Source organism: Ranitomeya imitator, chromosome 3 (assembly GCF_032444005.1).
Source record: "Ranitomeya imitator isolate aRanImi1 chromosome 3, aRanImi1.pri, whole genome shotgun sequence".
NCBI lineage: Eukaryota > Metazoa > Chordata > Amphibia > Anura > Dendrobatidae > Ranitomeya > Ranitomeya imitator.
The window spans coordinates 667,624,023-667,650,990 of NC_091284.1; the positions used below are offsets into that span (position 1 = coordinate 667,624,023).

The window sequence follows — 26,968 nt, forward strand, 5'->3', positions numbered from 1 at the left end:
GTAGTCATCATTCCAGGTACACTAACAGCTTTGTGTTACATTAATTTGGTCATGGAACCAATAGTACTGTCATTTTTCCAACGTGTTCAAGGAGTTGTGTTCCGACATTACTGCGCCAAGCTGCATGTTACTTGTGCCGCTGTGAGCTTCCTGCTTGGCATAAATATGACACCATGCTCTGCAACTTGTCTCCGATTGAGGAGATCTGGGACATCAAGCATAGCACAAGAAAAAAAGACAGCATCACAAGAAATGGGATCACCACAAGTCAAATGTCAAAACAAATATACAACAATCTTTATTTAGACCACACCACACAATAACTATGTTAAAAGCAATTAAAAACTCCCGCAAATAATGGGAGATAAGGGTCCATACAGTACAAAATATAATACTAAGACAGCATTGGAGAGTCTAATCTTGAGTGATGCCGGTAATGTTATACAAATAGACAGTGGGAAACATAGTGAAAAAGCCCTATGTGCATGCTGTGTCACTTTTAGATTAGCCACATAATCCCTCAAATTGGTATCTAAGACACACTAGCCATCCTTAAAGGCGGTATCCCATGCAGGCTTAAAGAGGGTTTGCAGAGTATCCAGAGGGAACTAGCTGAAAGCGGTTGCAAAGTAGAAACAGAGCCGCCCAGAATCCACTACCAGAAAACCCCCTTCCCACAACAAAAAGACTAGTGAGCGGCTAGATGAATACCAAGACTCTAACAATGCATGATCATGCATTGTTAGAGTCTTGGTATTCATCTAGTCGGTCACTAGTCTTTTTGCAAACCCTTTTTAAGCCTGCATGGGATACCATGGGAGTTTTTAATTGTTTTTAACATAGTTATTGTGTGGTGTGGTCTAAATAAAGATTGTTGTATATTTCTTTTGACATTTGACTTGTGGTGATCCCATTTCTTGTGATGCTGTCTTTTTTTCTTGTGCTATGCTTGGTTACATTTACATGCATCAGGTGATCCCCTTTTAGAAATTGTGTTGGATGGTGCCCGCTCAACCTTTGCTGAGATCTGGGACATCATTGCAATTGCAAAAGAAGCTGCCAGCGGCGGATCTTGATGATTTTCATTCCCAAGTGCATTCAGCATGGCATAACATTCCTCAGACAACCATTAATATCCGCACTGATAGCAGTCAAGGCGTGTAAACACATGTATTCTTGTATGTGGCGCTCACACTCAATGCTGAATAAATAGAGATTTTTAAAGCGTATTTTGGGAAATATTGTATTCTTAATTTGAGCTGTATTTATTTTTTATTTTTACGAAGCATGAGCGGTAAGTGTGACCAGTGAAAATGAGAGTGATGAACAATCATTTGTGCTCTATCCAAGATGATCATTTTTTTAATACCATAAACACCCCAAGTATTAGACAAATTGTTAATGAGAATCATTATGTTTATAAGCAATCTAAAAATGTTCTTCATCCAATGTTTCAGGTTCTACTCCTCTTGATCTGTTTAAGTTTTATGTGGAGGACCTGAAAGCTCGATTCCATGATGAGAAAAAGATAATAAAAGATATTCTGAAAGTGAGTATGGCAAACTTCTTGAGTATGTTAGCATATGTGTAGTCACAATCACTGCATCTATGTCATTGTTTGATTTTTCTCTCAAACAGGATCGTAACTTCAGTGTTGAGGTGAACACTACCTTTGAAGACTTTGCACACATTATCAGTTTTGACAAGCGAGCGGCAACGCTTGACGCAGGAAACATCAAGCTGACATTTAATAGTGTAAGTGTGGGACAGAATAAGCTGCAAGGACAAGATGGAAAGACCTCCACATTGCTTATTAAACTCTCCTTTATTTTATCTAGCTGCTGGAGAAAGCAGAGGCTCGGGAACGTGAGCGAGGAAAGGAGGAAGCGCGCAAGTTTAGAAGGAAGGAAGCTGCATTTAAAAGCATGTTGAAGCAGGCGGCTCCTCCTTTAGAATTAGACAGCAGCTGGGATGATGTAAGAAATCAATTAATGGAAGCCAATATAGATTTAATTTATGTTCAGCACTGAGCTATTAATTTATAGATGTTATTTTTTGCTTTTAGTGAGCGTTACTGTAATAATAGGGGCTTTCATTATAGAAGTAGAGTGGATATACAATTAGGTCCAGAAAAATCTTCATGATTTGGGCTCTGCTTGTCACTATTTTTTATTTAAAATGAAACAACTAAGATGCAATTAAAGTGTGGACTTTCAGGCTTAATTAAAGGCTACACACCCATATTAAAATACCAGGTTTTTGTCATGTAAAAAAATCATACCAAGAAGAATCATTTCACACCTTTTCCCACCTTTAGGCTATGTGCACACGTTCAGGAAAGTTTGCAGAATTTTCCTGAGCATATCCGGACTACTTTCGCGGGAAATCCGCTAGCATTTTTTGCTCATTTTTTTGCGGATATTTCCGGAGGTTCCCAATGCAATAATATAGCGGCAAATCTGCGAAAAATCCGCAAAATTAATGAACATGCTGCGTTTTTTTTGGGCACAAAAATTGCGGAATGCATTAAAATTGCTGGGATGCTTAATGTAAGTGTTTTCTAAGCGGTTTTGCAGCGGAAAGCCGCCGAAAAAAATGCAAAAAAAAAAAAAACGCATGCACATAGCCTTAATGTGTCCAAATCCATTGAGAAACTTACAGAAATCAGGTTCAATAATGGAAATAAAAATAATAAAGCTGAAATACTGTGGTTGCATAAATGTGAACACCCTCTTATAATTGGGGATGTGGTTGTGTTCAGAATTAGACAATCATATTTAAACTTATGGTAAATAGTAGTCAGTGCACAGCTGCCATCATTTACAGAGAGCTTTTGATTAACCTCATATAAAGTTTAGCTGTTCTAGTAGGATTTTCTTGGTTGCTTTTACAGCAAAACCATGGTCCATAAACAGCTTACTACATAGCAAAGGAATCTCATTGCAGAAAGCAAGTTATCAGTCAGGAGAAGTGTACATTTGTTTTTACAAGGCATTAGATACACTATGGAACACTGTGACGATGGTCATCATTAGTGGCTGAAATAAGACAACAGTGATATTACCAAAAATTAGACATCTCTCCAAAATTTCTAAAAAGACCGGAAGAAAGGAAAACATCCAAGCCCAGCTATGTTTATTAAAACCTAAATCAATCCTGACAAAAGCATGTGGATGTTATGGTCTGATGAGGCCAAGGTTAAACTTTTTTGGCCGTAAGTCCAAAGGGTATGTTTGATGCAAAGCCAACACTACTCATCACCAAAAGATCACCATACCCACCATGAAACATGGTAAAGACAAAATTATGCTTTAGGGCTGTTTTTCTACAGCTGGAACTGGATCTTTAGTGAAGGTGGAAGGAATTATGAACAATTTTAAATATTAGTGAATTTTGCAATAATATCTTCAGGCCTCTGCTAAAAAGCTGAAGATAAAGAGGAATTTCGCATTTCTGGATGACAACAACCTCCTAATCTGTGGATTATCCTGAAGAGGGCGCTGTACACAGGAGATGCCCTCACAATCTGACAGATTTGGAGAGCTTCTGCAAAGAAGAGTAAGAAAAGATTGCCTTTTCTAGATGAGCCATGCTGATAAGACTCTTAAGGTACCGTCACATTAAGCGACGCTGCAGCGATATAGCGTCGCTGTTTGGTCGCTGGAGAGCTGTTACACAGATAGCTCTCCAGCGACCAACGATGCCGAAGTCCCCGGGTAACCAGGGTAAACATCGGGTTACTAAGCGCAGGGCCGCGCTTAGTAACCCGATGTTTACCCTGGTTACCATTGTAAATGTAAAAAAAAACAAAACACTACATATGTCTGTCACGTCCCCCGGCCTCAGCTTCCCTGCAATGTGTAAGCGCCGGCCGTAAAGCAGAGCGGTGACGTCACCGCTGTGCTCTGCTTTACGGCCGGCCGCCGTTGACACAGTGCAGGGAAGCTGATGCCGGGGGACGCGACAGACACCGGAATGTGAGTATGTAGTGTTTTTTTTTTTTACATTTACAATGGTAACCAGGGTAAACATCGGGTTACTAAGCGCAGCCCTGCACTTAGTAACCCGATGTTTACCCTGGTTACAAGTGAACACATTGCTGGATCGGTGTCACACACGCCGATTCAGTGATGTCAGCGGGTGATCCAGCGACGAAATAAAGTTCTGGCCTTCTAGCTCCAACCAGCGATGTCACAGCAGGATCCTGATCGCTGCTGCGTGTCAAACACAACTATATCGCTATCCAGGACGCTGCAACGTCACGGATCGCTATTGTTATCGTTCTAAAGTTGCTCAGTGTGACGGTACCTTTACCCAAAAAGACTGAAAGCTATCAAAAATGCAAAAGGTACATAAACAAAGGGTGTGCAACCACATTATTTCAGTTCTTTATTTTTCTTTTTCCACCTGAAAAGGTTTCAGTTTATTTTTTCAATTGCCTTTTTACAGTTTATGGGTGACATTAAAGGTGGAAAAAGTTCTAAATGATTAATCTTTGTGTGATTTTTGTACATGACAAAAACCTGGCAGAGGGATGTAGACCAGGGGTGTCAAACTGCATTCCTCGAGGGCTGCAAACAGGTCATGTTTTCAGGATTTCCTTGCATTGCACAGGTGATAATTTAATCACCTGCAGAGAATGATTCCAGCACCTTGTGCAATGCTAAGGAAATCTTGAAATCACGCATGGTTTGAGGCCCTCGAGGAATGCAGTTTCACACCCCTGATGTAGACCGTTTATATCCACGGGATAGTAATGCCAGAATAAGTTGAGAGGCCTAGTAAAGTATCATATAATGTTTTTGTTCTGTATGGTGCTTTCTCAGTGTGAGAACAGAATTTATATAGTGTTTATAGGCCCCATTCAGTGTAATATCATCACTTGCAGTTACTTAAGTGGTTGTCAACAGAGGGAGCACAGCCTTGGTTCATCCCATATTTTAGGGTCATAGAAAGGGTGTAGATTGGAAACAAACATCGGTACCTTTGGTGCCAATACCTAACCTATAATGGTACCCACTTCTTTGGATTTCTTTTAACCCATCTGACTTCTATTCAAAGAGTTAAAAAAGTAAAGAAGGAAAATATGTAGAAGTAGTGCAATACACTTGGATTTATTTGTAACCATCAATAATCTTTGAAGCTACCCATGAAGGAAGGACAGGATAAAAAAGGGCATTGTGTAAGTTGTATTTTAGATATGACAAAAAATTAGCTTTTAAAAAATGAAGCATTTTCAACACTTAAAGAGGACCTTTCACTAGTCTAAATATGTCAAGCTGCCAACATCATGGAACAGTGGCTGGAAAGCTAAGTAAAACTTACTTTTTATTTTTTGATCTCTTCCTTTCACTGCGGAGATATTAGCTTGTAAAATATAGTTATAGTTTATGTTATAGTTTAACTGGGCGTTACCAGAAATTTGTCTCAGGGGGCGTGTACTTCTTCCCCTGCATGAGGTTGACCAATCATAAGCAGGCAGTTAAACAGAAGAGGCACCGGTGATGCCAGCAGGTAGGCAGTTTGCAGCGCTCTTGTCCACTGGCCACAGGCTACTGATACGGAAACTGAATTAGGGCCCTGCAAATCATTTCTTTCATCTTTAATTGTAACGACATTGACACTTAAATGGGGGCAATACTGGTTGTTGCCTCACCTTCGTTAATCAGATTATGAGTAATGCAGCAGCAGAAAGGATTGTTATCAGGGCACTCGTCACCCCATGACTTATTGAGGTGAAGCAGTGGTGAGTATCCTGAGTGGGACTTATAATATTCATCCTTGAGCACTATGTAATGCTTAGGCCGGCATCACACTAGTGAGTTTTACGGACCTATGAGAGGTGCAGAAGATATGAATTGCACACGGTACAATGATTCTCTATGACCCAGCTCCTATCTGCCGTATTTTACAGATCCGTATTATACGGTCTTCTACAGCCGTAGAAAATCGCAGCATGCTGCGTTTGTCAGCGTATTGCGCAAAAGAAAAATCGCCAATGAAAGTCTATGGGGGCGAGAAAAATACGGATTACACACGGACCAACAGTGTGACTTGCGAGAAATACGCAGCGGTGTTCTACAGAAAAGCCGGCAATTCAGTGCGGTGTAAAATCACACTGACAGGTTAGAATAGAATAGCTAAAATAAATGTCTACACATAGTAGAGGGGTATATATATATATATATGTCAGTGAGACACACACACACACATATATATATATATATATATATATATATATATATATAAATAAATGTTTCATACAGCGCTAGATAGCAGAAAAGCTGGTAATTCAATTGCCGGCTTTTCCTATCTCCTTCTCAAACCCAACATGATATGAGACATGGTTTACATACAGTAAACCATCTCATATCCTTTCTTTTATTACATATTCCTCATTAGTAATGTAAGAAGTGTCTTGGTGTAAAATTTGGGGGCTCTAGCTATTAAATTTAAGGGTTATATCACGGAAAAAATTGGCGTGGGCTCCCACGCAATTTTCTCCACCAGAGTGGGAAAGCCAGTGACTGAGGGCAGATATTAATAGCCTGGAGACGGTCCATGGTTATTGGCCCTCCTGGCTAAAAACATCTGCCCCCAGCCACCCCAGAAAAGGCACATCTGTAAGATGCACCTATTCTGACACTTAGCCTCTCTCTTTTTTCCCACTCCCATGTAGGGGTGGGATATGGGGTAATGAAGGGTTAATGTCACCTTGCTATTGTAAGGTGACATTAAGCCAGATTAATAATAGAGAGGCGTCAATTATGACACCTATCCATTATTAATCCAATAGTACCAAATGGTTAATAAAACACACACACATTATTACAAAGTACTTTAATGAAATAAAGACGCAGGGTTTTTTTAATATTTTATTATACTCTTAATCCACCTGAAGACCCTTATCACCTGGAACAAAGTTAAAAAAAACAAACAATAATATTCCATACCTTCTGTCGTTCAGTCTTGTCCCACGCTGTAAATCCATCTGAAGGGGTTAAATCATTTTACACCCAGGAGCTCTGCTAATGCAGCTGTGCTCGTGGCTGTAAAAACCCGGGGAATGAATGGAATGCAGGGGAATGACCTTTAGTTACCTCGAGTCGCGGTGATGCGCCCTCTGCTGGATGTCCTCATATGAACTCGAGCCTGAGAAAATATTCTGAAAAGTTAAAGATAGAGAGACTGCCACTTGAGATACCAATGAACCAGTAGGACCAAATACTTTACCCTTGAGATGCCCTTGAAAAAGACACCCTGTTATGTCGATACGCGTGGGTCTAGCACCTATTCTGCCTCACTGTTCTGCCACTTGGGTGGCGACCAAGACCTTAGAATAGGGTAAAGTATTTGGTCCTACTGGTTCATTGGTATCTCAAGTGGCAGTCTCTCTATCGTTAGGCCTCATTTTGCCTTTTGCCTTTTTTTGCACTTTTGATGGACCATTATACCCATATGGGTCTAAATTATTATCTGGTAATTGTGATAAGGGTATTATGTTGCTTATGTGTCAGAGGTTTACACATCACTTGTTAGCTTCATTAATTTAAATCTATGCTTAATGACTGTACTAATCCCAACTACCATTCTCAGGTGAGGAGACCAAGACATTATGGTGTAAATTTGGGAAAATCACAAAAATAAAAGGGGTTTCACATACTGCTGTACCTGTTTTTTTTTTCCAGTACAAATGCAGTAAAATCTGCATTTTTGGACTTACTCATTGCCTTCTGTGGGTGAAAAAATGCTGCAAAAACACTGAAAGAAGTGACATGATGCCATTTTTTTTTTTAAAATGCAGCAGTTTTCCAATTCAGTCAGGAAAAAAATAATGTGTGTGCATGTGATTTCTGAAATCTCGTAGCTTTTGCTTTTTGTGCATACAAAAACACAGCAAAAACGCAACATGTGAACATAGCCTAAGGATTTCTTTGGACATGTGTAAGTGCATATTATGGGTATTGAAAGGATTTACACAAAAGAAGAACTTGGGATTTATGTCTTTTTTGATGGTCGGTGGCTTTTTATTATTTCTTATGGGATTCATCGTGCCTTATGTTTGTACAATTTTTAAGTGAGCTCCTACATATATCTGCAGGTACGAGAACGTTTTGTTGGCGATAGTGCTTTTGACCAGATTACAGTGGAATCGGAAAGAATTCGCCTCTTCAAGGAATTTATGCTATCTATTGAGGTTTGGCCATGGCTTACTATGTCCTCAGCTTTCTTTTACTTATTTGAATTGTAGAGTAAATGCATGAATATTGTGAATGATGGACTTCATACCACACTCATACACTCACTCTTTCCTTGCAGCCTATAAATATTATTTACCTCCTCAGATTTAATTTTTCTTCCACGGATTTTCAGTATACAGTGTTAAAATCTATCACCAGGTTTTGCCATCCAAATTGACAACAGTATAATGTAGGAACATATACTCAAATTCCAGTGATGTGTCGCTTAATGTAGCTTTGATAAAATCAAAGTTTTATCAGCAATAGATTATCACTAGAGGACTACTAACCCTCTGCCATGTAGTCCTCTATAGTCATGAGCTCTTTATAACAACACCACCCCCATCATTGATTGGCTGCTTTCTGCCTATGCACAGGGTACACAGAAAGCTGCCAATGAGTGGAGTGGGCGGGGTTATACTGAGCTCAGCCATTCAGAGAACTGCTAGATCTGCAGAAGAGAATACAGTTATTTTATGAAATCTGTGGCAGAAGCCCAGTAAGTGACACATCACAACCACATAACTGAATACATTACTCCTCTCCTATATCTCTGTTGGTACTTAAATAGTAACAGAGAGGCGACATACACATAACTGTATTTTTGGTCTGAGTGCTGTCTGTAGAAAGAGCAGACAGCACTAGGATCAGTGTTATTCAGTTGGGCTGTTCAGATGACAGATTTTACACACAGACCGAGTGTACATGTGACAAAAACTGCAGATTGCACTAGTGTCTTCTGTATTTCAGGTGAAATTCACCTGTTCAAGTCAATGGGTGCAGAAAAAAAAATCGGATCTCATACACATTAATCGTATAGCATATAGGATACATTACCATTATTAACATAGGAAACTGATGACAATATAGATGAGTAGGTGAGCAAATGTGAATGAAATTGTTTATTGGATAGATCCCAAACAGTCTGATTGGTCATCAATATCTAAGTCCTGGACAACCCCTTTAAATTACAGTGCCTTGTGAAAGTATTCGGCTCCCTGGAACTTTTCAACCCTTTTCCCACATATCATGCTTCAAACATACAGATATAAAATGTAAATTTTTGGTCCCTTTACTTTCAGTGCATTAAACTCCCTCCAGAAGTTCATTGTGGATCTCTGAATGATCCAGTGTTGTCCTAAATGCCTAATGATGATAAATATAATCCACCTGTGTGTAATCAAGTCTCCGTATAAATGCACCTGCTCTGTGATAGTCTCAGGGTTCTGTGTGAAGCACAGAGAGCATCATGAAGACCAAGGAACACAACAGGCAGGTCCGTGATACTGTTGTGGAGAAGTTTAAAGCTGGATTTGGATACAAAATGATTTCCAAAACTTTCAACATCCCATCCCTTTAACCCCTTTCTGACCTCGGAAGGCATAGTACGTCCGAGGTCAGAAGCCCAGCTTTGATGAGGGCTCCGGTGGTGAGCCCACATGATCGCTGCTATGTAGCAGAGCCGATCGAGTTGTGCCAGCTTCTAGCCTCCTATGGAGGCTATTGAAGCATGGCAACAGTTAAAAAAAAAGTGAAAAAAATAAAAAAAAATATAAAAGTTTAAATCACCCCCCTTTCGTCCAATTCAAAATAAATCAATAAAAAAAAAATCAAACCTACACATATTTGGTATCTCTGTGTTCAGAATCGCCCGATCAATAAAAAAAAGCATTAACCTGATCGCTAAACAGCGTAGCGAGAAAAACATTTGAAATGCCAGAATTATGTTTTTTTGGTCGCCGCGACATTGCATTAAAATGCAATAACGGGCGATCAAAAGAAGATATCTGCACCGAAATGGTATCATTAAAAACGCCAGCTCGTTTTAAGCCATGAGCCCTCAACCGACCCCAGATCATGAAAAATGGAGACACTACGGGTATCGGAAAATTGTGCAAAATTTTTTTATTTTTTTTTTTAAGCAAAGTTTGAATTTTGTTTTTTCACCACTTAACATGACTAGGTTATTTTTTATCTATGAACTCGTAATGACCTGGAGAACCATAATGGCAGGTCAATTTTAGCATTTAGTGAACCTAGCAAAAAAAGCCAAACAAAAAACAAGTGTGGGACTGCACTTTTTTTTGCAATTTCACCGCTCTTGGAATTTTTTTCACGTTTTCTAGTACAAGACATGCTAAAACCAATAATGTCGTTCAAAAGTACAACTTGTTTCGCAAAAAAAAAGCCCTCACATGGCCATATTGACGGAAAAATAAAAAAGTTATGGCTCTGGGAAGGAGGGGAGCGAAAAACGAACACGGAAAAACAGAAAATCCCAAGGTCATGAAGGGGTTAAACATCCCAAGGAGCACTGTGCAAGCGATCATATTGAAATGGAAGGAGTATCATACCACTGCAAATCTACCAAGACCCGGCCGTCCCTCTAAACTTTCATCTCAAACAAGGAGAAGACTGATCTGAGATGCAGCCAAGAGGCCCATGATCACTCTGGATGAACTGCAGAGATCTACAGCTGAGGAGGAACAGTCTGTCCATAGGACAACAATCAGTTGTACAGGGCACAAATCTGGCTTTTATGGAAGAGTGGCAAGAAGAAAGCCATTTCTCAAAGATATCCATAAACAGTGTCATTTAAAGTTTGCAACAAGCCACCTGGGAGACGCACCAAACATGTGGAAGAAGGTGCTCTGGTCAGATGAAACCAAAAATCAAACTTTTTGGCAACAATACCAAACAAAATGTTTGGCATAAAGGCAACACAACTCATCACCCTGAACACACCATCCCCACTGTCAAACATGGTGGTGGCAGCATCATGGTTTGGGCCTGCTTTTCTTCAGCAGGGACAGGGAAGATGGTTAAAATTGATAGGAAGATGGATGGAGCCAAATACAGGACCCTTCTTGAAGAAAACCTGTTGGAGTCTGTAAAAGACCTGAGACTGTGATGGAGATTTGTCTTCCAACAAGACAATGATCCCAAACATAAAGCAAAATCTACAATGGAATGGTTCACAAATAAACGTATCCAGGTGTTAGAATGGCCATGTCAAATTCCAGACCTCAATCCAATCGAGAATCTGTGGAAAGAGCTGAAAACTGCTGTTCACAAACGATCTCCATCAAACCTCACTGAGCTTGAGCTGTTTGCCAAGGAAGAATGGGCAAGAATTTCAGTCTCTCAATGTACAAAACTGATAGAGACATACCCCAAGTGACTTGCAGTTGTAATCGCAGCAAAAGGTGGCGCAACAAAGTAGTAAGTTAAAGGGGCCGAATAATATTGCACGTCCCACTTTTCAGTTTTTGAATTTCCACAAAAATTTAAAATAACCAATACATTTCATTCAACTTTACAATTGCGTTCCACTTGTTGATTCTTCACCAAAACTGTACATTTGGTATCTTTATGTTTGAAGCATGATATGTGGGAAAAGGTTGAAAAGTTCCAGGGGGCCGAATACTTTCGCAAGGCACTGTAGTTTGTGTTTAATACTTGTAGTAAATGTAGCATGGTTTTCATTAATACAATCTTGTTATATTATTGTATTTAGCATCTTAGATTTTTTTTTTCAGAATGAATGCCAGCATCATCATTTCAAGGGCAAGAAACACTCAAAAAAATCCAAAAAGCACCACCATAAGCGTTCGCAGTCACCAACTCCTGTGGAATGGGGAAGGAAGAAGGTTCCAGACATCGCTACATGGGATACTACTGGAGTAGTGGAGAAAGTAAGTGTATACAGGAGAAATTAATAATCAGGCTAAATAATGTATTTTAAAAGCCTTGACCCTCAAATGTGCTGGGAAAAGTGGACAGCTCCAAGCAGGGCTCATATGTTGATTATATAGAGCAATATGCAAGTAGAAAAATGTCAGAAAATAAGACCAGGCCCAGTGTCAGCTATTAGCATGGAGTCTTCTGATTAGAGTCTGGAGAATTGCATTGCTCCATAGAGCAGATCTCCATTGAACTCAGTGGATGCCTCTTTCGGTGGGTACAGTGAAATGTGAAGTCAAGTAGTGGCATAATAAAAAAAAAATAAAAGGAAGAAGTGCATTCAATTAAAATGTAATAAGATGAAAAAAATTGTAACTTACTGTATTTTGCTGGCACATCCTACTATAAGACACATCACAATTTTAAAAATAGAACATAGAAAAAATATATATTTCCTACTAAGTAAATCTTCTCTGCTTGTTTAAATAAGAAACGGGGTTAATTTCAGCAGTGATCATAAAAGTGTATTAGGGGGCAATATAGGTGTAATGTGCTGCTGCAGTGCAGGATAGTGCAACCTCCACCAGGAGGTGCTGGTGAGGGAAGAGAGGTTGTACACACAGCGTAGCAACACTTGAACAGCAGCACAGGTGCCACAGGTAACGAAAGAGAAGTCAGACAAGCCAAGGTCATACACAGAGAGGTCAGCGCAGTACACAGGGGCAGTCATAAGAAAAGTCAGGGACAAGCAAGAAATCAGAGCTTACCGGGAATGTGGCAACCAAAACGTGAGAAGTAAGACGAAGTCGGGGTACAAGCCAGAGTCGAAGCCAGTCGTGGTATCAGAGACGGAAAACAAGGGGCGAAGTCCAGAGATCAGATCGAGTCATACAGGCAGTCAGAGGCGCAAGGATCACTAATGCAAGTATACAGGTCAGGGGGGCATGAACTATACCTGACACTGGCCCACAGGCTGCAGAGGACTGAAATAGCCAAGCCAGCTTCAAAGCGAGGCAGAGGGGATTAACTCCCGCATGACCAGTCCAGAGACAAGGAAGCTGAAAATAAACTCAGGACTGGATCATGACAATAGGATGGTGTTAGCCAAGCTTATAGCTCCTGTTAATTTTTCTATGCAGTATTCACATTACACACACAACACTGCTACATGCATAGCAGATAACCACAGCTCTGCTGCAAGAACAGTACATATAAACACAAATATGCAGCACACAAAACACTGCCAAATGCACAGTAAATTCACAACTCTGTTACATACACACACAACGTTACTACATGCATACACAACTCTGCTGCATACAAACACAAATCGGCTACATACACACAACTCTGCTGCATACAAACACAACTCTGCTATATACACACAACTCAGCTACATACGTAAAACTTTTCTGCAGGCATTCTATACATCATTCCATTTTCGTGCAGGCATGTGACTGATCACACGACTGTGATATCTTGGAAGGTTCTTCATTTCCAGTATTCAGTGGCGTCCTGTTTCAGGATCTGTGGCACGACGAAGGATCCCAATCTGCTTTAGTAATGTGCAGATTCAGCAGATCCGATAGAGTAGTGTTGAGCACATGAAGAGAGAACTGTGCAGCGGCATAGTTTTCACAGGGATGTGGAAGGATGCTGTACGTGTGCTCCTCTTGATCACAGAGGAAGCTGACTCTGAACTATAAGATGCTCACACTTTTTTGAAAGACTTCTTACTAAAAAGTGTATCTTCGTTCACTTTCATAAAAGCTCATTTCACTGCTGTGTACGGGTCTCGTAAACCAAACTATCATCCTCGTAGGCATCTATGAGGATGGTAGTTTGGATTAGGAGACCTGCAGGTGGTCTACAGTACATTGCTATTCCTTCATTGACACCCAGATATGTTGTCATATCTATTAGTAACCGTGTTGCTCTGTTCTTACCTTAAGATTTGATAACAGTTAGTGCAAATTGATTCTCAGGACCCGATCTGACGGCCATGTCAGTAATCTTTAACCGCTGCACAGAAGCCATGAGAACCACCTCCTACCTTACAGCATGCATGGCTCTGCTTTTGATTACCTGGCCTGGCGCAAGGTCACGTGTGTTACGCTGCAATGATAGCATTGTGCCAGGTTGCCTAGTAATAAAAAAGAGCCCCAGATGCTGGGAGGAGGAGGCAGTTCTCAGGGCTCCCAGATTACTGAAGTAGCCATCGGACCAGATCCTACAAATCAATTTGCACCAGCTCTAGAATTGACCTGTCACCATTTTAATCCCTTGGCATTACATAAATTGATGTGTGAGCTGTACGTGAACTAACCAGATCTGTGGCCAGTTTACCAAGAATATCCATCCTTTCATTGCTTTTGAATGATTACATCTGGCATCATGTAAGGAAAAACAGACTTTTGATTTGTAAATTGTGTATCCAAAACATTATTTATTATAGAAACCAGAACACTTGCTAATGACTAATTACCATAGAAAGTGCTTAAATGAAATTACAGAGGCTATTTGTTTTATATAATTTTTATTGAAAGATTTTCATATTCAAAAAAGAACGGACTTGGGAAAATAAAGTTTAGCAGATTACAATGAAAACAAAGTAAATTAACTTTGTGGTATAGATGTAGCATATTATTGTGATATGTACAATATTTTATATACCGTATTTTTCAGACTAGAAGATGCCAAAAATGTGGAGGAAAATAGGGGAGGTGTGTTTTATAGTCCGGATGTCCCTAATCTGGCTGTCGTGGGGAGGTGGGGGAGTGGCATTGGCGGAGCAGTATCGGCGGGTCACGGGGCAGGAGCCAGCTGCTGCGGCTAACTCCTGTGCCTGCTAATGAGAAATGAATATTCACTCCATTCCACGCCCATGGGTGTGGAAAGGAGTGAATATTCATTTATCTTTAATAGCAGCAGTCGTCTTCTTGCAGCTGCCCGGCTTTCAAATGTGCCGGCTACTTAAGGCAATGAATATTCACTGCATTCCACTCCCATAGGCGTGGAATGCAATGAATATTCCTTCCCTTTAGTAGCAGCACACGTGAAAGCCCTGGGGCTGCCGGAACCCGGCTACTGCGGCTGACACTGTGCTCGCTAAAGAGCAATGAATACTCACTGTACTGAGTATTCTGGTAGCTGTCCTCTGTGGCTTCACTGCCATGCGCTGCTTACAAGCATAAAGCAGCTGCTGGCATCAGAGCAGGGCACTGCGAGGGCCCGCAGAGTAGTTAAAAATGTTTTTGTTTTTCTGTTGGGGGGCCTTGCATACCAGGATGGGGAAGGGGGCCAATCATACCAGGATATGGATGGGGCCTGCATATCAGGAAGGAGATGGGATCAATCTTACCAGGATAATGATGGGGCCATGCATACCAGTATGGGGATGAGGGCCAATTATACCAGGGTAAGGATGGGGCTATGTATACCAGGACAGAGATGGGGTCCCTGCATACCAGGATAGGGATTGGGGCCATGCATACCAGGATAAGGATGGGACCATGCATACCATGACAGAGATGGGGGCCCTGCATTCCAGGATCGAGATAAGCGAGCCATGCATACTAGGATGGGGGATATTAAGTATAGAATTGACCACATTTTTTTATTACATTTTTTCTTCAAATTTCCTCCTCTAAAAACTAGGTGCGTCTTATGGTCCGAAAAACACGGTGTGTGTGTGTGTATATATATATATATATATATATATATATATACTGGCAGACTAAAAAAAACCATACAAATAGACAAAAGGGAAAGGGGATAAATAATGGACATAGGGGTTAAAGGGTGTAAGGAGATATACGACCTAGGGAATAAGGTTCCTAAATATTCACAAGTACCCAGAAGGATTCCCATGGGAAGCAAATGAGGTGAAATCTCTCGACTGTTTCATCATTCAGATCTGTGCGATATATTCAAAATGTTTTATATCTGATCCTAGTGTATAAGTCATATATAGATGGAGGGAGATTTGTTTTTAATGCGAAGTTATCAAACATCTTGCAGCCATCAGTTTGTTTAGGACAAGGATGGGACCATGCATACCATGACAGAGATAGGGGCAATGCATACCAGGACAGAGATGGGGGCTCTACATACCAGGATGGGGGGATATTAAGTATATAATTGACCACTTTTTTTATTCAATTTTTCCTTCAAATTTCCTCCTCTAAAACCTAGGTGCGTCTTATAGTCCAAAAAACACAGTATGTATGTATATATATCTACTATATAATTGTCTAAGGGTCACTTCCGTCTTTCTGTCCTTCTGTCTGTCAGTCTTTCTTTCTGTCACGGATATTCATTGGTCAAGGTCTCTGTCTGTCACGAAATCCAAGTCGCTGATTGGTCATGGCAAAACGCCCAACCATTGCCACGACCAATCAGCGACAGGCGCAGTCCGGCGGCAACATGGCCGCTCCTTCCTCCCCACAGTCAGTGCCCACTCCATACTCCCCTCCAGTCAGGGCTCACACAGGGTTAATGGCAGCACTAATGGACCGAGTTATGCCGCGGTGTAACGCACTCCATTAACGCTGCTATTAACCCTGTGTGACCAACTTTTTTACTATTGATGCTGCCTATGCAGCATCAATAGTAAAAAGATCTAATGTTAAAAATAATAACAAAAATAAAAAATCATCATATACTCACCTTCCGGCGCTTTTCCCAATCCTCGCGACGCTCCGGTGAACGGTCCATGCATTGCGATCTCACGAGACCGCAATGCACTCTTGAGCGTGCGAGGAGCGTCGGTAAACGCTTCCTGGATCCAGGGGCCAACGGAAGGTGAGTATATAACTATTTTTTATTTTAATTATTTTTTTTAACCGGGATATGATGCCCACATTGCTATATACTACGTGGGCTGTGCAATATACTACGCGGGCTGGGCTATGTGCTGTGCGGGCTGGGCAATATACTACGCGGGCTGGGCAATATACTACGTGACTGGGCAATATACTACGTGGCTGGGCAATATACTACGTGACTGGGCAATATACTACGTGACTGGGCAATATAGTACGTGGCTGGGCAATATACTATGTGGGCTGTGCAATATACTACGTGACTGGGCAATATACTATGTGGGCTGTGCAATATACTACGTGGACATGCATATTCTAGAATACCCAATGCGTTAGAATCGGGCCACCATCTAGTGTATATATATATATATATACACGGTACAGACCAAAAGTTTGGACACCTTCTCATTTAAAGATTTTTCTGAATTTTCATGACTATGAAAATTGTACATTGACACTGAAGGCATCAAAACTATGAATTAACACATGTGGAATAATATACTTAACAAAAAAGTGTGAAACAACTGAAATTATGTCTTATATTTTTGGTTCTTCAAAGTAGCCACCTTTTGCTTTGATGACTGCTTTGCACACTCTTGGCATTCTCTTGATGAGGTTCACCATGTAACAAAAGTCTGTCCCAGTTTTCAAAGACCATCATATTAAAATTTCCTCCAAGAATTATGACCGAGTGTGGCAGGCGTGAAATCTTAAGCATGACTTTTCTAAGGAATTTAATTTGAGCTGCATTAGGAGTGTAGATGATACAAGGTAAAATGGGATTTCCTCCTAGCGTGCCTTGTAGAATTATATCTCTACCGTTAGAGTCTAGGCGGGAGGAGGATACCTGAATAGGACATGGCTATTGTATCTTTTCCTATATTTGGATTACTTATTGGCATTAAAATGAAATTAAAGTTTGCAAAAGTTATGAAAATCTTGTAAAGTGCTGACAATTGTTCATAAACCCTGGCTGTTGGTGGCTCAAGGCTTGTTAGTTATTATTATAATCTACCCTTTAACCATATCCCAAATGTTTAAATACGATATTGATCACAACACAATCTAATTCAGTATTATATACGAGACACTATCTTGAAGACTTTTAAATGCAAAACACTGCAAATCACTTTGAAAACACCATTCCCACCATTAAAGGGAACCTGTCACCCCGAAAATCGCGGGTGAGGTAAGCCCACCGGCATCAGAGGCTTATCTACAGCATTCTGGAATGCTGTAGATAAGCCCCCGATGTTACCTGAAAGAGGAGAAAAATACGTTAGATTATACTCACCCAGGGGCGGTCCCGCTGCTGGTCCGGTTGGATGGGCGTCTCTGGTCCGCTGCGGCGCCTCCCATCTTCATTACAAGACGTCCTCTTCTGATCTTCAGCCACGGCTCCGGCGAAGGCATACTTTGTCTGCCCTGTTGAGGGCAGAGCAAAGTACTGCAGTGCGCAGGCGCCGGGCCTCTCTGACCTTTCCGGCGCCTGCGCACTGCAGTACTTTGTTATGCCCTCAACAGGGCAGACAAAGTACGCCTGCGCCGGAGCCGTGGCTGAAGATCAGAAGAGGACGTCTTGGAATGAAGATGGGAGGCGCCGCAGCGGACCAGAGACGCCCATCCGACCGGACCAGCAGCGGGACCTCCCCTGGGTGAGTATAATCTAACGTCTTTTTCTCCTCTTTCAGGTAACATCGGGGGCTTATCTACAGCATTACAGAATGCTGTAGATAAGCCCCTGACGCAGGTGGGCTTACCTCACCCGCAATTTTTGGGGTGACAGGTTCCCTTTAAACATGGTGTTGGCAGCATCATGATATTGCCATGCTTTTCTTCAGCAGGGACAGGGAAGCTGGTCAGTGTTGATAGGAAGATAAATGCAGCTAAATACAGGGCAATTCTGGAGGAAAACCTGTTAGAGACTGCAAAAGACTTGGGATTGGGGCACAGGTTCACTTTCCAGCACGACGACTACCCTAAACATACTGCCAGAGCTACAATGCAATGGTTTTGATCAAACCATATTCATGTGTGTGAAAGGCCCAGTAAAGTCCAGACCTACAGTTGTGTGAAAAAGTGTTTGCCCCCTTCCTGATTTCCTATTCGGTTGCGTGTTTGTCACATATAAATGTTTCAGATCACCAAATTTAAATATTAGACACAGATAACACAAGTAACACAAAATGCAGTTTTTAAATTAAGGTGATTAAGGAAAAAAATCCAAACCTACAGGACCTTGTGAAAAAGTGATTGTGCCCCCCTTAAATCATAAATTAACTATGGTTTATAACACCTTTGGGAAACGGAGTTCAAATTCCCTAGCCACAAGCAGCCCTGATTACTGCCACACCTGTTCTCAATCAAGAAATAGCTTAAATAGGACCTGCCTAAAAAAGTGAAGTAGACCAAAGGTTCCTCAAAAGCTAGACATCATGCCGCGATCCAAAGAAATTCTGGAACAAATGAGTGGCAAAGTAATTGAGATCTATCAGTCTGAAAAGGTTATAAGGCCATTTCTACGCTGTGTTCCAAATTATTATGCAAATTGGATTTAAGTGTCATAAAGAGATAATTTTGTTTTTCAAATAAACTTGTGGATGGTATTGTGTTCAGGGCTCAATAGATAACTGAAATCAATCTTAAACACATGTGATAATTAGTTTTCCAGGTGATTCTAATTAAAGGAAAATGACTTAAAAATGATGTTCCACATTATTAAGCAGGCCAAAGGTTTCAAGCAATATGAGAAATAAAAAGGATCTCTCTGCTTCTGAAAAGCGTTAAATAGTGCAATGCCTTGGACAAGGTATGAAAACATTAGATACTTCACTAAAACTTTGTGATCATCATACTGTGAAGAGATTTGGGACTGAAACAGAGCACAGACAGAGTTCATGCAGATAAAGGCATAATGAGGAAGGTATCTGCCAGACAAATTCATTGGATTAAGAGAGCAGCTGCCAAAATACCATTACAAAGCAGCAAACAGTTATTTGAAGCTGCTGGTGCCTCTGGAGTCCCTTGAACCTCAAGGTGTATGATCCTTCAAAAGCTTGCTGTGGTGCATAAACCTACTATTCGGCCACCCCTAAACAGTGTTCATGAGCAGAAACGGTTGCATGAAGACTAATTTTCAAACAGTCTTGTTTACTGATGAGTGTCAAGCAACCCTGGATGGTCCAGTAGTGGATGGTTGGTGGATGGCCACCATGTCGCAACAAGGCTGCGACGTCAGCAAGGAGGTGGAGAAATCATGGGGAAACAGCTGGTATGGCTCTTTAAGGTTCCTGAAGATGTGAAAATGACCTCTGCAAAGTATATAGCATTTCTGACTGACAACTTTCTTCCATGGTCTAAAAGCAGAAACGTGCGTTCAGGAGCAAAATCATCTTCATGCATGACAATGCACCATCTCATGCTGCAAATAATACCTCTGAGTCATTGGCTGCTATGGGCATAAAAGGAGATAAACTCATGGTGTGGCCACTATCTTCCCCTGACCTCAACCCTATAGAGAACCTTTGGAGTATCATCAAGCAAAAGATCTATGAGGGTGGGAGGCAGTTCACATCAAAACAGCGGCTCTGGGAGGCTATTCTGACTTCATGCAAAGAAATACAAGCAGAAACTCTCCAAAAACTCACAAGTTCAATGGATGCAAGAATTGTGAAGGTGATATCAAGGAAGGGGTCCTATGTTAACATGTAACTTGGCCTGTTAGGATGTTTTGGAGTTAAATAGCTTTTTTGTTCAGTGAATGTGACCTCCTAATGCTGCAAATTCCACAAATGAGCATTTTCAGTTCCCTAAAACATATCAAGTGTTTAGAAATTCTACTGTGCCTAATAATTTGGATCAGTGTATTTTGAGTTTTTATTCATTTTGGAGATTATACTGTTATCATTGGGAGGTTTCTTCAATAAAATTTGATGTATACTCTAACGGGTGATGACTTATTAGACTGACTGTCATTTGCACCGACCATTTAGGAAAATCCGAGAAAAATGTCATCTGCATAATAATTTGGAACACAGTGTAAAGTTTTGGGACTCCAATGAACCACAGTGAGAACCTTTATCCACAAATGGCGAAAACATGGAACAGTTGTGAACCTTCCCAGGAGTGGCCAGCCAACCAAATTAACCCCAAGAGCACAGCGACGACTCAACCAAGAGGTTACAAAAGACCCCTCAACAATATCCTCAGAGCTGCAGGCCTCACTTGCCTCAGGTAAGGTCAGTGTTCATGACTCCACCATAAGAAAGAGAGTGGGCAAAAATGATCTGCATGAGAGTTCCGAGACGAAAACCACTGCTGAGCAATAATAAGCGCTATAGACTCATTGCCAGTTATCGCAAACACTTGATTGCAGCTGTTGCTGCAAAGGGTGGTCCAACCAGTTATTCGGTTTAGGGGGGCATGTTGTGAATTCTGTGGCTGAATTCACTCCTGTGGTCACAAGTGGTACTGCAGCTTCTGAGCTTCCTCCCTCAGGTGTTCTGGTGAGCTCGTTAACTGCTTCATTACTTAACTCCGCCTGATGCTGCTATCCTTGCTCCTTGTCAATGTTTCAGTGTTGGATCTGAGCTTCTCCTGATTGTTCCTGTGACCTGCTGCTCTGTATAGCTAAGTGCTTTTTGCTTTTTTGTTGCTTTTTTTCTGTCCAGCTTGTCTTTTGTTTTGCTGGAAGCTCTGAGACGCAAAGGGTGTACCGCCGTGCCGTTAGTTCGGCACGGTGGTTTTTTTTGCCCCCTTTGCGTGGTTTTGCTTTAGGGTTTTTTGTAGACTGCAAAGTTCGCTTTACTGTCCTCGCTCTGTCCTAGAATATCGGGCCCCACTTTGCTGAATCTATTTCATCCCTACGTTTTGTCTTTTCATCTTACTCACAGTCATTATATGTGGGGGGCTGCCTTTTCCTTTGGGGAATTTCTCTGGGGCAAGTCAGGCCTATTTTTCTATCTTCAGGCTAGCTAGTTTCTTAGGCTGTGCCGAGTTGCCTAGGTAGTTGTTAGGCGCAATCCACAGCCGCTTTTAGTTGTGTTTAGGATAGGATCAGGTGTGCAGTCTACAGAGTTTCCACGTCTCAGAGCTCGTTCTTGTATTTTTGGGTATTTGTCAGATCACTGTGTGCGCTCTGATCGCTAAGCACACTGTGTTTCTGGATTGCCTTCATAACACCTGTCATTAGCAAACATAACAGTACAAGGAGCTAACTAATGATTCTCAATAGAGGGAAAGAAAAAGTTCTGACATCATTTTTTTTTTTCTGCTCTGTGTTCATTTTTTTTTTTCCCCTAGACATTTGGGTGATTCTGGACACAGGTGTGGACATGGATATTCAGGGTCTGTGCTCTTCAATGGATAATCTCGTTATAAATGTACAAAAAATTCAAGATACTATTGATCAGAAATCTATGTTAGAACCAAGAATTCCTATTCCTGATTTGTTTTTTGGAGATAGAACTAAGTTTCTAAGTTTCAAAAATAATTGTAAGCTATTTCTGGCCTTGAAACCTCATTCTTCTGGTAATCCTATTCAACAGGTTTTGATTATTATTTCTTTTTTGCGCGGCGACCCTCAAGACTGGGCATTTTCTCTTGCGCCAGGAGACCCTGCATTGAGTAGTGTCGATGCGTTTTTCCTGGCGCTCGGATTGCTGTACGATGAGCCTAATTCAGTGGATCAGGCTGAGAAAAATTTGCTGGCTTTGTGCCAGGGTCAGGATGATATAGAAGTACCGTATTTTTCGCTTTGTAAGACGCTCCGGATTATAAGACGCACCCCAAATTTTGAGGAGAAAAATAGGAAAAAACTATTTTTTAATAAATTGGTGGGGCGTCTTATAATCCATGCGTCTTATTACTTACCAGGGGTTGTGGTTGTGGTGGATCAGGGTCCCAGGCTCGTTGCCGGAGGCAGGAGTGGAGCATTGCTGCAGGCTGGGATGAGGGGGTCTGCAGGGGGCTCCTGTGCTGCAGGGGGGCTCCTGTGCTGCAGCCTGGGATGAGGGGTCTGCAGGGGGCTCCTTTGCTGCAGGCTGGGATGAGGGGTCTGCAGGGGGCTCCTGTGCTGTAGGGCTGTCTCCGGTGCTGCGGGGGGCTCTGGCGACATTTTGTGAAAGGCCAGAGCCCCCGGCAGTTCATCCATGCGTTCCTGTATTACTGACTCCGGGAAAATGGCCGCCGGAATCTCGAGAGATGAGATCTCAGCGCTGAAATCTCATCTCCCGAGATTCCGGCGGCCATTTTCCCGGAGTCAGTCATACTGGAACTAACTCCGGGAAAATGGCCGCCGGAATCTCGAGAGATGAGATCTCAGCGCTGAAATCTCATCTCCCGAGATTCCGGCGGCCATTTTCCCGGAATTAGTCATACTGGAACGCATGGAAGAACTGCCGGGGGGCTCTGGTCTTTCACAAAATGTCGCCAGAGCCCCCCGCAGCACCGGAACCTTCAGCATCACCCGGGGCAGCAGCGGACAACCCCGGCAGTGGCGGCGGACGACAGCGGCGGCAGGCGGTAGTGGCGGCGGACACCCCCTCCTCCCAGCCTGGAATGGTAAGCGGTATATCCGCTTTGTTAGACGCACCCACATTTCCCCCCCAAATTTGGGGGAAATAAAGTGCGTCTTACAAAGCGGAAAATACGGTATATTGTCAGAAATTTAGGAAATGGTCAGTACTCACTCAGTGGAATGAATCTGCGCTGGCAGCTTTGTTCAGAAAGGGTCTCTCTGAGGCTCTTAAGGATGTCATGGTGGGATTTCCTATGCCTGCTGGTTTGAATGAGTCTTTGTCTTTGGCCATTCAGATCGGTTGACGCTTGCGCGAGCGTAAATCTGTGCACCATTTGGCGGTACTGCCTGAGGTTAAACCTGAGCCTATGCAGTGCGATAGGACTATGACTAGAGTTGAACGGCAGGAATACAGACGTCTGAATGGTCTGTGTTTCTACTGTGGTGATTCCACTCATGCTATTTCTGATTGTCGTAAGCGCACTAAGCGGTCCGCTAGGTCTGCCGTCATTGGTACTGTACAGTCCAAATTCCTTCTGTCCATTACCTTGATATGCTCTTTGTCGTCGTTTTCTGTCATGGCGTTTGTGGATTCGGGCGCTGCCCTGAATCTGATGGATTTGGATTATGCTAAACGTTGTGGGTTTTTCTTGGAGCCTTTGCGGTGTCCTATTCCATTGAGAGGAATTGATGCTACACCTTTGGCCAAGAATAAACCTCAATACTGGGCCCAGCTGACCATGTGCATGGCTCCTGCACATCAGGAAGTTATTCGCTTTCTGGTGTTGCATAATCTGCATGATGTGGTCGTGTTGGGGTTGCCATGGCTACAAACCCATAATCCAGTATTGGATTGGAATTCCATGTCGGTATCCAGCTGGGGTTGTCAGGGGGTACATGGTGATGTTCCATTTTTGTCGATTTCGTCATCCACCCCTTCTGAGGTCCCAGAGTTCTTGTCTGATTATCAGGATGTATTTGAAGAGCCCAAGTCCGATGCTCTACCTCCGCATAGGGATTGTGATTGTGCTATCAATTTGATTCCTGGTAGTAAATTTCCTAAAGGTCGATTATTTAATTTATCCGTGCCCGAACACGCCGCTATGCGCAGTTATGTGAAGGAATCCCTGGAGAAGGGACATATTCGCCCATCGTCATCACCACTGGGAGCAGGGTTCTTCTTTGTAGCCAAGAAGGATGGTTCGCTGAGACCGTGTATTGATTACCGCCTTCTTAATAAGATCACTGTTAAATTTCAGTATCCCTTGCCATTGTTATCTGACTTGTTTGCTCGGATTAAGGGGGCTAGTTGGTTCACTAAGATAGATCTTCGTGGTGCGTATAATCTGGTGAGAATCAGGCAAGGAGATGAATGGAAAACTGCATTCAATACGCCCGAGGGTCATTTTGAGTATCTAGTGATGCCGTTCGGACTTGCCAATGCTCCATCTGTGTTTCAGTCTTTTATGCATGACATCTTCCGTGAGTATCTGGATAAATTCCTGATTGTTTACTTGGATGACATTTTGATCTTCTCAGATGATTGGGAGTCTCATGTGAAGCAGGTCAGAATGGTTTTTCAGGTCCTGCGTGCTAACTCTTTGTTTGTGAAGGGATCAAAGTGTCTCTTCGGTGTGCAGAAAGTTTCATTTTTGGGGTTCATCTTTACCCCTTCTACTATCGAGATGGATCCAGTTAAGGTCCAAGCCATCCAGGATTGGATTCAGCCGACATCTCTGAAAAGTCTGCAAAAGTTCCTGGGCTTTGCTAATTTTTATCGTCGCTTCATCTGTAATTTTTCTAGCATTGCCAAACCATTGACCGATTTGACCAAGAAGGGTGCTGATTTGGTTAATTGGTCTTCTGCTGCTGTGGAAGCTTTTCAGGAGTTGAAGCGTCGTTTTTGTTCTGCCCCTGTGTTGTGTCAGCCAGATGTTTCTCTTCCGTTCCAGGTCGAGGTTGATGCTTCTGAGATTGGAGCAGGGGCGGTTTTGTCACAGAGAGGTTCTGATTGCTCAGTGATGAAACCATGTGCTTTCTTTTCCAGGAAGTTTTCGCCCGCTGAGCGTAATTATGATGTGGGCAATCGAGAGTTGCTGGCCATGAAGTGGGCATTCGAGGAGTGGCGTCATTGGCTTGAAGGAGCTAAGCATCGCGTGGTGGTATTGACTGATCATAAGAACTTGACTTATCTCGAGTCTGCCAAGCGCTTGAATCCTAGACAGGCCCGTTGGTCGTTATTTTTTGCCCGCTTCGACTTTGTGATTTCGTACCTTCCGGGCTCTAAAAATGTGAAGGCGGATGCTCTGTCTAGGAGTTTTGTGCCCGACTCTCCGGGTTTATCTGAGCCAGCGGGTATCCTCAAGGAAGGAGTCATTGTGTCTGCCATCTCCCCTGATTTGCGGCGGGTGCTGCAAAAATTTCAGGCGAATAAACCTGATCGTTGTCCAGCAGAGAAACTGTTCGTCCCTGATAGGTGGACTAATAAACTTATCTCTGAACTTCATTGTTCGGTGTTGGCTGGTCATCCTGGAATCTTTGGTACCAGAGAGTTAGTGGCTAGATCCTTCTGGTGGCCATCTCTGTCACGGGATGTACGTACTTTTGTGCAGTCCTGTGGGATTTGTGCTAGGGCTAAGCCCTGCTGTTCTCGTGCCAGTGGGTTGCTTTTGCCCTTGCCGGTCCCAAAGAGGCCTTGGACACATATTTCGATGGATTTCATTTCTGACCTTCCCGTTTCTCAAAAGATGTCAGTCATTTGGGTGGTCTGTGATCGCTTTTCTAAAATGGTCCATCTGGTGCCCTTGGCTAAATTGCCTTCCTCCTCTGATTTGGTACCTTTGTTCTTTCAGCATGTGGTTCGGTTGCATGGCATTCCTGAGAATATTGTTTCTGACAGAGGTTCCCAGTTTGTTTCAAGGTTTTGGCGAGCCTTTTGTGGTAAGATGGGCATTGACCTATCCTTTTCCTTGGCTTTCCATCCTCAGACTAATGGCCAGACCGAACGAACCAATCAGACCTTGGAAACATATCTGAGATGTTTTGTTTCTGCAGACCAGGATGATTGGGTGTCCTTTTTGCCGTTGGCTGAGTTCGCCCTTAATAATCGGGCCAGCTCGGCTACCTTGGTTTCTCCATTTTTTTGCAATTCTGGGTTCCATCCTCGTTTCTCTTCAGGACAGGTTGAGTCTTCGGACTGTCCTGGTGTGGATTCTGTGGTGGATAGGTTGCAGCAGATCTGGACTCAGGTAGTGGACAATTTGATCTTGTCCCAGGAGAAAGCTCAACTTTTCGCTAATCGCAGACGCCGTGTGGGTCCCCGACTTCGTGTTGGGGATCTGGTTTGGATATCTTCTCGTCATATTCCTATGAAGGTTTCCTCTCCTAAATTTAAACCTCGTTTTATTGGTCCGTATAGGATTTCTGAGGTTCTCAATCCTGTGTCTTTTCGTTTGACCCTCCCAGACTCCTTTTCCATACATAATGTATTCCATAGGTCGTTGTTGCGGAGATACGTGGCACCTATGGTTCCATCTGTTGAGCCTCCTGCCCCGGTTTTGGTGGAGGGGGAATTGGAGTATATTGTGGAGAAGATTTTGGATTCTCGTGTTTCTAGACGGAAACTCCAGTATCTGGTTAAATGGAAGGGTTATGCTCAGGAAGATAATTCCTGGGTTTTTGCCTCTGATGTTCATGCTTCCGAT

The 26,968-nt window shown here is 42.4% G+C and overlaps 1 protein-coding gene across 3 annotated transcripts in view; it reads left to right on the plus strand.

The window, feature by feature from the left end:
* Window positions 1-26,968, plus strand: part of PRPF40B (pre-mRNA processing factor 40 homolog B) — a 176,905-nt gene that overhangs the window by 134,638 nt on the left and 15,299 nt on the right. For all 3 annotated transcript variants that reach the window (XM_069758313.1, XM_069758314.1, XM_069758315.1), the window contains exons 19-23: window positions 1,458-1,549; window positions 1,639-1,755; window positions 1,839-1,976; window positions 8,102-8,197; window positions 11,780-11,935. In XM_069758313.1, coding sequence (XP_069614414.1) covers window positions 1,458-1,549; window positions 1,639-1,755; window positions 1,839-1,976; window positions 8,102-8,197; window positions 11,780-11,935 — 599 coding nt within the window. The remainder of the gene's footprint in view (window positions 1-1,457; window positions 1,550-1,638; window positions 1,756-1,838; window positions 1,977-8,101; window positions 8,198-11,779; window positions 11,936-26,968) is intronic.